The sequence below is a fragment of the Paramormyrops kingsleyae genome, chromosome 5 (genome assembly GCF_048594095.1).
Source record: "Paramormyrops kingsleyae isolate MSU_618 chromosome 5, PKINGS_0.4, whole genome shotgun sequence".
Classification (NCBI taxonomy): Eukaryota; Metazoa; Chordata; class Actinopteri; order Osteoglossiformes; family Mormyridae; genus Paramormyrops; species Paramormyrops kingsleyae.
This window is the reverse complement of record NC_132801.1, coordinates 28,077,653-28,088,370: the sequence shown is the minus strand read 5'-3', so window position 1 is coordinate 28,088,370 and position 10,718 is coordinate 28,077,653. Positions and strand designations below refer to the sequence as shown.

Here is a 10,718-nt window from a genome sequence, read left to right as displayed (position 1 = left end):
CAATATATGACAGGCAACATCTACGAGGAACCAGAGAGCAGAATGAGAGCTGGAGAAATGCAGGTAGTTATCTCTATCGGAGCCATAAGCCAGGGTAGGAAATGATCTGGAACAGGAATGGGCGTACTTAGAAGAGTGCTGCTGGGGACACTAGTGCCACATTAACTTTCCTTTACTTTCCCAACGAGGTCATGAAAATGGTTAAGATCGCGATTATTCCCCACACCATCAGGGCTACTGAACCATCTGGCTGGATCAGATGTGACACAGCATATAAGGTTCTACTAAAAAATAATATGGGATACTTCACTTTATGTAGTTGACTCACCTACGTTTAATAAAACCCAGTCTCATTACTGCATAATGATTTGCAAATAAAGGTAAGGGTGCATATACATACTGTATGAGCTCATGTCATTAGACAAACCTTCTTGTTAATGCAAAAAGCAGATCGTATGGCATGGAGAGATGTGGTCAAAAGGTTTACTTTCTGTTCGACCACTGCGCAACTGTGCCGACCCCTGTTCAGTCATTTGCTATATTATTTTATTTTTGATAATGTGTTACTACATTAAGTCCACACACATAATAACTATAACCAATACAGCTGCATGAATAACGCAGTTTATAGCGTTTTCTTTCAGTTATAAGAAATCTTTATATCGTTTGCTACGGTCCCGGTAAGGTTATATACACACAAATTGTGAGACGTCACTTCAGAGAGAGGAGGGGCGTCACTTCTTAGTCATTACTTTTTTGCAGCGTTAACGTAGTTCTTCTCAATTCCCATCACGTTCCTTTTTACGTGACAAGGTCTTAACGTCTGATTTGTTTAATTAAAATAACCACCTTTAAAAGAGACATATCTCGAATCAAGTGAGTATACTTTTTACTAATAAATACTGTACGTGGAAGAAAGCACGTGCAGGTTTCAAACTTAGCAAGAATGATACACTTTGAAAATGAACTGTTATAATACATGTTCATTGTATTGAATTAATTAGAGAAATGCGTGAGGTGTACTTTTTTTAATACTCTATAATTTATTTTATCTAAACATTATATAAACATTATCCAAAATTATAGTTCCACAAAGTGCTGTTGATAAAAGTCTTGCTGAAGAAATTAAAATCAGCGCTTGCAAATAATAGTGATTGAATTAGTTATCCGCGATATGCATAATTTCAAAACACATATGCAAATGCAGTTTTGTCGTAATATTTATTGTAACACAGCAGTTGCATTGGTATAGAATGAGCGTATATTTACAAATAGTTTTTGTATGTACGCATTTTAGGATTTCCAGTAAATGATGCAGATAAATGAAATGGAAGTATGTCTAAGAAATTGCTGGATTGATTTATGAAACATTTTATAACACATTGTAACAATTTGAAACATTGTACAAACCCCCAAAAAGGATTTAATGATGTGTTGGTCTGTAATAATTTGGAAGCAGTTACTATTTCTTTCACAGATCAAAAATACTAAATATTTTATACAAATTTATTAATGGAAATGGTCTTTATCCGTGGCTCTGTGTAGTTCGGCTGGTTAAATGAAATGGAAATGATTTTATTAAAGAAACGAGCCCAGCCAGAATCTCCATTCAGCCAGTTTTTAAAATGCAGCGTTATATCGGCCTGGCTTTACAGACTGCCATGGGCTGCACAATGAATTCATCAGTCTCTCATTTTGGAAACAGGAGCTAGTGGTGACTATAACTGGGAGAGGCTTTCAGTTTGCTGGTCAGGGGTGTGGCCGGTTTATGAAGCATTTATATACCACAGCGTCCAGTACAAACGGGTAGCCGTAGGCAATCGGTGGTACAGTAGATAAAAGAGACCACTGCAGGAACCGCTGTGAAGTATCCGCTCCTCGCTTGGCTGTTTAAATTATAATCATCAAGCTGTCAGGGCACTCTTTTCCTCAGGATGCCCCGGTAGGCATCCTGCATCCTGCAAACATTTGGCAATCTTCTTGCAAACTAATTGAGTTACTGGGGTAAAACAATCGGCTCATTGCTGACATTTGCAGTGACGTGCGTTCAAGACGTCAAGAAATAAAGGGTGCAGATGACTGGAACAGTTTAGTTGCTAAGGGATTTCGTCCCCCCTGCACTAAACAATGGACCTTCCATAACCCAACCTGACTTTTAATTGCTCTAAACCAGTGTTTCCAAACCGCTCACGGGGACCCCCAGACAGTATACGTTTTCGCTCCATTCCAGCTGCGGACTGTCTGGCAAGGTGCTGGGAGGGACTGTGGAAAGTCTGGGGGTCCCTGAGAACCAGGTTGGGAAACACTATTCTAAACACTTTCTTTTTGTTAGTCAATCAGTTCATATGAGGGAGGGGGCTCGTGTGGTAGGTGTTATTTATGCTCCTGGGCAACAAAGATCCCCCTCCTTGCTATAACTTGCTATAATCTTCTCTTCTCTTCTCTTCTCTTCTCTTCTCTTCTCTTCTCTTAATGTGCTCCATATACTGTAAGTTATTCTGGACACCCTCACTGTACATATTTATTAATGAAAATTACAAACACATTTTGTATAATACACAAATACATTTTTGTTAATGTCAAAATATTACAAGTATGCACCCTATGATTGAACTATTGTGGTCAACAAAGTTAACACATTCCAATACCGTGTGACCTATAATGAAATGAGACCAATGCATATTAAAAATTATAGAATTATTGTAGAATCTCTTTAAGTGTATCTGCAGTGTGGCAAATTTAGGTTGCCTTTAAGATAATTGATTATTGCATTATTGCAGCTTCACTCTTTGGATTGTTATCAATTAAGTGAATACAAGAATACATTTAGATGGAACTGAAAAAGAGTAGACCTATTTTATGACTAAATGTATACATGCAATTTACTGAGCTTTTAGTAATAACATGCTTTTGAATATTTAAATAAAATTAAAACTTATTGGATGACATCAAGAACAACAACTTTATATAGCTCGTATCTGCCTATTCACTTAGATTGTGAGACTACCTGGGTGAAAAAAGCAGGGTTGAGCTTTATCTCAGTGTTTTCTTTAGAATAGAGGTCAGCGGTGTTGTATCTTCAGCCGTGAAAGTGCAAGGGTGTGTTATCTGCTGCTCACTGAGCTCTGAACGAGAGTTTGAATCGGTTTTTCAATGAAAGATAATCAACAGTGCACGCCAGCCCTTCACTACTACGAATTTGTCCTTTTTCATGCGACTGAGGTTTCTCTGAAATGTTATGCCTCATAACGATACAAAGTAATATACATTAATATAAACAATAGCTTTACACACGCACGATAAAAATGAACACTTCTCGCTTCTTATGACATGCATTATAGTCAGTCCTCTTTTCCATTTTCACTAAGAATGAAAATGGGAATGAGGGACTTGAGCAGAGTGTCCTCAGTGAACGGCAGGAGAGTTCACAGCCAGGTATTTATGGCAGCAGCACAGGTATGGGGGGGGAGGGGCATTTAAATCATTATCCAAGATTAGGACATGCTTTTCGTCTTGGGAGACAGCAAAGAAGCAGCAGATGCCTATGTACAGTATGTAGCCGAGCTAAGCTGCATGAAGGTGAATTTTCTCAAGTGAAGCCCAGCCCAATGAGAGGAAGGTAGCACGTACGTCTGGTCCACTGCTGAACATGAGAATTTATGTTGGGGATGGGATGTTGGGGATGGGATGGTGGGGATGTACAAACACAAAGATTAGTCACCATGACCTTTAAACAAGCTATCACAGTCACTATTCTGAACGTTGCGGACAAAAACAAACAAAAGCTAACTGTGGACTACTGACTTGCGTAATGTATCGTTTGCTTAGGGAGGCAAAAAAGATCAACCCCACCTACAGTATAAGGAAGGGAACAACGGGTTTCAGTATTCTGATGCAGACGGTTCCTTACTCTTATTTTCTGAACTTTTTTAATTTCATGTTTGGGTAGCGTCACTTCCATATTTGCTTTATTCGCTATCTTATGTACACCAGGCTAATAACTACTATGATTAGGTTTTCATATTTTTGTGTGATTAAACTTCTTTTGTTGTGTGAGTATACCAGAGGACCTACACCTGTGAATATATGCTGCACATTAACATTACGACGGCCAAACAAAATGCAGCGTCTTAGTTGCTTTTGGTAATCTGTTAAACAAATAAAGAATGTAAATGTGTTCCTTTTTTTGGGGGGGGGGGGGGACAAAATATGCTAATGTTTGCGAAAAATAGTTGTAGGATATTGCGTCGGAGAGCATCCAACGTCAAACATATCAGATTAAATCCAGCAGAGCATCCTGGGTATGAACCGGAACACAAAATTAGGACAAGGCGCACGATGACCCTGTTTGGTAGTGAGACTTATCGACGTCTAATAGTGCTACAAATGCCACAAGTGAAAAGGTTCCATAATGCACTCAAACACTTTGTTAAGGCCAAAAGTTTCTATGTAACTTCGCAAGATCCGTTACATTTGGTGAAATTGTATAATACAGTTTTGGCTTGGTTTTCCAGTTCAAAAGATTTGATACACATGTCAATAATAATAATAATAATAATAATAATAATAATAATAATAATTTGTAAATATGCAGATGAAATGGCCCAGACTGTATTTCGCAGTCAAACCTAGTGTGATCCGCATGTAAAATACCCGGTGATGACGCTGTATTGTCCTTTCCTGCAATGAATAGCCTCTTTGTGCTGGTACTGCAAAGATTAGTAAATGCAAAAAACAGAAAGATTTGAAACTGATAAGGCCACAAAACGGTCCAGCAGTTTGACACTGATAAGACTGAGGTGTTAGCACAGCGGCTTTCTTGCATTCCGACTAATTGCATTTGAAATATGGTGTTTCTGAAGTGCAATCTGCAGAGGGATGGGTGTAATACTGCAGTGTTGATGAAAGCAAGTGAAGAATTCTAAGACTTTCTACTTGGTTCAGTGTTAAACATTTACACATTTAACTTTAGGAGGAATTTTAAGAGAACTATTTCCTTTGGCTTACAATGCCATGTTTCAACCTTTGTTACAGTTTTCTCAGTATTTTAATTATGTACAGTACTATTGGTGCAAAACTATGATGTTATGCCTGTCAAAGTGTGTCAGCTTAGCCATTTCAACTCTGCTAAAATCACCCCAGCATTTACAGCAACCATTCAATACACCCATGATTTTTTTTACTCAACCACTAGCAGACATTGTATAGCTAATCAATATTTTACTTTTTAAATTAATTTAAATTTGCATATGCTCTAATGCTAAATTGTGCTTTTCTGTTCTAAGCCAAAATGCACTTACTACACAGATAACATTTCTTTTGACTGCCTAAGACTTTTGCACAGTACTGTAACAGTATAATCTAAACTCATATTGTGTGTGTGTGGGTGTGGGTGGGTGAGAGAGAGAGAGAAAGAGAGAGAGAGAGTGTGTGTGTTTAAATCTCTATGTTTATGTTTGGTCACATTTGAAAAGGGAGGTCAATGCAGTGACAAGCTTGGCTTTAAAAGAAGAGCAAAGATTCTACTACCAAAAGGACTGGAGACAAATGATTAAAGTGTTTGGCCTGGAGCAAAATGGAAAAGCTCAGAGAGAAGCTTACAAGATGTGCTGATTTTAAGATCTGAAGGTTTTTATTAATGCTGTTGCAGCCCAATGTCCTGAAGTCTTTTCGTGTTTTTGAGCTGTAGGATTCATTCTTTAATAGTTCGCGTTAAGAATTCATGATGTTTTAGTAACTCTTTTTGACTTTGTCCCTTATGTCAAAGCCAAATTTATCACATACTCTACAGTATGTTACCTCAACAGTAAGAGCTAAAACTTTCCACAGGACCAATCACGCCGTTGGATTTTGTGTTCAAATTCCCTTCACCTTTCAGCCCCTTCACTCTCCTAAACATGCTGGTCATATTGGCATCCGTAACAACATTCCATATAATATCAACTGTACTTCTCTTCGTTTCGACAATAAGCAATGTAAGTAGATAAACAAAATCCTTTTTTCCAGAAATATTACTTTTTATTGTTAGCTTTATTAGCTGAAGTGATCAGATAAACAAAGTATTATTATTAAGAATAATATTTTAATTACAAAGTATATTTTGGTGGTAACTATAGCAACGTGCAACATAAGCAAAACATTACTTATAAGGAACGTGTGAAGGTGATGGTTTTCTGTGCTTTACATTTCCCTGCAGACTGGTTTCCATGTGACATATTTTGTTGCTTTTCTTGCAGGCTTGGTGGGTGTCTGGAAATGTCTATGTTGGTCTTTGGTTTGCCTGCAACAGCACCTGCTTTCCTGTCATCAACAGTGAATCGAAAGGTAACCCACTCTTTACGTGATTTAATTATGTCTTTTCCTTCAGTCTCTTAAAACAAATAGCTGTCCTTTCAAAGCTGATACCATATGTACCAATATGCAAATGGCAATCTGTGTGCCTGTTTCAGTACAGCCCTATGGCATGTAAGTATATGATCCAGAATGTTTTGAAATAACTATGTTCAACCCAAATGTATTTCTATTTGCAATGAAGGATATCTTCAGGCTGTCCAGACCACCATGATACTGGCTACCATATTGTGCTGCGTGGGATTTATTGTATTCATCCTTCAGCTTTTCCGTCTAAAACAAGGAGAGAGATTTGTTATTACCTCCCTTGTCCAGCTGGTCTCTGGTAAGTGTTGAGAATAGTTCTTCCCTGATGCATTTTATTTTCTGCAGATCACAATGCAAGGTTCATAAGTTCAACCTTGAGTACTGCTTTTATGTTAGTATGCTCAGAGGAAAGGCTCTGTGCATGAATGAGTTGTTCCAGATTCTGGTTTTAAAGAAGACTAGGTAGCATCACCGACTGATTGGTCACGTTTAAGGTGTGTAACCAGAGACAGCCTTGTACGATACAGCAGAAGGACTACATTTTTCTGTAGTGTGCATGATTTCCTCATATATGCCTTTCATTTTCAATAAATTGAATGTAATTAAACATATAACACAAATAACACAATAACAATATTAAATATCAATACCATTTACGTATAAAATATAAGCCTTTCAATTTAAATTAATAATAGCACAGCACATACTGTGTTGATCTGGCATATTGTCCAAACTGATGCTATGAGGTTCTGTGAGGTTCACACCACCACTCCAGATGTTTCCAGAGGAACGGTTTCTCTGGAGCCACGTTTATTTTAAACAGCGGCGTGAAAAGGAAGGTACACTGTGGGATGGCCCAGTCCTGTCCGGACCTCAGCCCCGCAGAGATGCTGCGGTGGGACTCAGAGAGCTGAGCATAAACAAATGCCCTCAAATATCGATGAAGGGAAACAATCTTCTAAGAAGCAGCCAGCCACAAGTGCCCGAAAAATGGTGCGAGAGACTAGCAAACTCACACAGCAAACGATTACTTTAACTCATTGCTGATAAAGGTGGTTCTGTCACTATTATGTACTGTATTATTGTTTTTCCCTCTTGCCTACAGATTTGACTTAAAGACTTAGGTAATGGATCTCGTTCGTAACCTGGAGACTTCCTATATACAGTATATGAAACTGTATTATAGTACAAGTGATACGTTTGTATTTCAGCTGTCGGCTGAATTAAATATATTTTCTCCCTTCACTTACTATGACTGCCTCTATGACAGAAAATATGTATCTGTATAACCGACGCCCAAATGTACACACACATATAGATTAGCCATTTTTAGTTTGTATATGTAAGCCAGCTGATTCATATATACACATGCCGAGTGGAGCAGCACAACCTTCACATACTGCTTCATAGCTGGAAACTATTGACGTGAATGTCACAGTGATGTATGGGCAGTTTATTTCTGGATATCTTTCATGCATCCATTTCCAATAACTGCTTATCCAAATATGTCTGCAGTCGTCTGGAACGTCTCTGTGGAAACGCTCAGTGTCAGGCATTCAACATGATGCCGGTACATCGCAGGCCATATACACACCTTTATTCACACTGTCAGATAAGGAAACTCAGGATAGGTATCTCCCCATGATTATGCATATTCTAACGGGGGAACCTTACAGCCTGTAAACAGAAAAAGAAAACAAATGAATGGAGAACCCAATAAAGACAGTATGTATGATTACACTACAATACTTTACATGTAAGTAAGCTCACACTTATGAATATTTATGTTTAAGAGATTAGACTCATACACAAACTAAGGGTGCAGAGACAGCGTCCCCCTAATCCTCATGTCTTTGGGCTGCGGGAGGGAAGCAGGGAGACATAAGGACAGCCAGAGGGAGAACATGCAAATTCCACAAACACAAGGCAGGAGTTAAACTGCTCACTGAATGCAGGCCTTGCCGGGGCTGAGTACACACTAGGGATACCTCCTAATCCATGTCAGGGAGGAAACTTTGAGCTAGGACAGGGTTTGTAATCTACCACTTCAGTCAAAGGGACCTGAATTTCCCTTAAGCACTGAGTTACTGCTGTGTGCTGATTGGTTGGTCTAATATAATTATGCATGTGTCACTGATGTCAATGTCAAACAGCTGGATGAGTCTTTCAATCAAAGAATCAAGCCTGTCAAGGCACAATACCAAGCTGAAGTATTTAGCCGAGCACAGGAGCCTTTCAGTTTTAATGATGTTTGCAAAACCTGAAGTAGCTCAGACTATTCTTTCTGACAGATTTGAAAAGTTCAGGTACAGAAAATTCAAATCCAGACCAAGATTTTGTTTCCACCAAGTTTCCACCAGTTTAAAGAGTCACAGTCACAGAGTACTCAACTGGTTGGTTAAAACATAATCTTGGTCTGGATTTGAACTTTCTGTACCTGAACTTTCCCCCTCTGTTTTCTGACATGGATTATGTGGTAACCCTACTACACACAGACACACTGTAGCTAGAATAAGCCTAGAAACGTAGTCTGTAAGGGTTAAATGCTTGGTTTTAAATTTTGGAGAAAAGCAGAAGGACAAAATGGCTGCCTCCTTTTGATTTTGCAATTCATGATGGTCTGTCGAAAACAAGTGTCATGGTTTTGATTTTTGTAATATTGCTCATTGTCACAGAATAAGAGTCAGTGAATCAGTGTGGTTGATAAAATGGTGAAATTTGTTTACAATATTTTTTTATTATCTTTGTATTTGCGCATTTGCCATCTGTTGTCTTTTTTCCCTCTCAAGCATTCTTTATTATGATTGGAGCCTCAGTTTACACCGCACAGCATGGGAACTTCCAGGCGAAGTCATTCAAAGATGGGAATTATGGTTACTCATTTGTCCTAGCGTGGATCGCTCTCCCAGTCACCGTGATCAATGGGTTAATGTACGCATTCCTCAGAAAGTGTAAATAGGACACTCATGCCTGTAGCAAGCAACAAACATTTACTGCTGTGTGTGTATTGTCCTGTAGATTGAGTTTCTTGGTGTACAGGCATAGTAGCCAGTGAGATTGGATAAATAATCCAATAAATGGAGCTGTTTTGTATTTTGTATTGAATTAAAGGGCATGACATCATCACCTACATCAGATCAGTCTAATCAATCTACTAGAAGAGGGGTGGCAGACCTGATCCATGGAGAGCCTCTGTGGATGCAGGATTTTGGGATGACCTCTCAATCAGCCAATAACAGTAGGTCCCCAGGACTGGAATTGAGAACCACTGCTCTTTATTGGCTGATTGAGAGGCCATCCCCAAAACCCGCACCCACACCGGCCCTCCATGGATCATGTTCACCACCCCGGTACAAGAATGAGTGGGTGTGCCCAGATTCCATAACTCCAACAGAGACACTTTTTTGTATGTCATACATATTTGTTATTTATGTATGTATAAATAGTAATGGCTTGTAATGAAATTTGTTGGTCTACACAGCCGAACTCTAAAATGTATTAATGTTCATGCTACTGCTATTCAAAAAATGTTCTTTTTTTTATCACACAAGGAATTCATAACTATCTTTAAAAATAAAGTAATGCACACACTACAAATGTCGGCCCTTTTCAATGTTTGATTTTTCCGTTCTAATTCGGATCTTATTTCAATTATTGCTTTTCCATAGTTAGGCACTCGGTGAGGTGGTGTGGATTCAGCATTCTCTTAACTGCAGACCTCAGCTGAGGATTGGCACTGCAAAGCTTCAAGAGGACTTGTTCATTACTTGAGCATACTGGGAAGAGGAGAACAGCCATAATTCACAGTATTTCAAAAATCACTCGGTAATGAACTTGAAAAGTATCACGCCTGATAGCATCATCTTTTGGACATTGCTGATAAGAGACCTGAGTGGAGACTCATCTTAGCCTGCTTTGGGCTTGACGTCAGGCGACGGCTTTTGAATTTCTTAAGTCGGTACGGGTCAATAACCTGAAAGCGGAAGAGACCAAAAAATCCAAAGGCTAGTTTCCTTTCCTCTCCATGCCGCATAGATGCTCATGTCCACAATGAGCCCTCAGGCTCTTCTCCATAAGCAGAACTCAGAGGCTTCCAGGGTGACAATATGAATTGTGGAGATTCAGCTAACAAGGGTGTTGTCCCTGATCTCTACAGGATATTCACTGACTAGTAAAACACAGTAATATGCTATATTAATCTAATAAATACCAGGCTAATGTGCACTTTTTATTTAATGCCTTTTCTTAAGAAACTTCTTCTTATAGCCAGCAGACATTTGCCAAAATCACTCGTGTTCCTAAGCTTATACTTTTACCAAAAGCTATTTAAGATATCAGTA

General features: G+C 38.8%; 1 protein-coding gene across 2 annotated transcripts; it reads left to right on the top strand.

The window, feature by feature from the left end:
- The first annotated feature begins 768 nt into the window (after nt 1–768).
- Nucleotides 769–9,991, top strand: LOC111845546 (epithelial membrane protein 2-like). Of its 2 annotated transcripts, none has more exons than XM_023815046.2 (5): nt 769–876; nt 5,879–5,975; nt 6,237–6,324; nt 6,536–6,676; nt 9,168–9,991. In XM_023815046.2, exons 2-5 carry the CDS (start codon nt 5,898–5,900, stop codon nt 9,335–9,337), a joined length of 477 nt encoding a protein of 158 aa, XP_023670814.1. In that variant the 5' UTR covers nt 769–876; nt 5,879–5,897; the 3' UTR covers nt 9,338–9,991. The 2 variants fall into 2 exon arrangements, with proteins under 2 accessions (XP_023670814.1, XP_023670811.1); XM_023815043.2 differs by having other exon boundaries at nt 5,830–5,975; nt 9,168–9,989.
- The last annotated feature ends 727 nt before the right edge of the window (nt 9,992–10,718 follow it).

Bases quoted from the DNA above. Each gene is read 5' to 3' on its own strand.
- LOC111845546 (XM_023815046.2), top strand. From the start codon at position 5,898: ATGCTGGTCATATTGGCATCCGTAACAACATTCCATATAATATCAACT. The intron at 6,325-6,535 runs GTAACCCACTCT...TTTGCAATGAAG, and splicing joins CATCAACAGTGAATCGAAAG to GATATCTTCAGGCTGTCCAG. The intron at 6,677-9,167 runs GTAAGTGTTGAG...TTCCCTCTCAAG, and splicing joins CCTTGTCCAGCTGGTCTCTG to CATTCTTTATTATGATTGGA.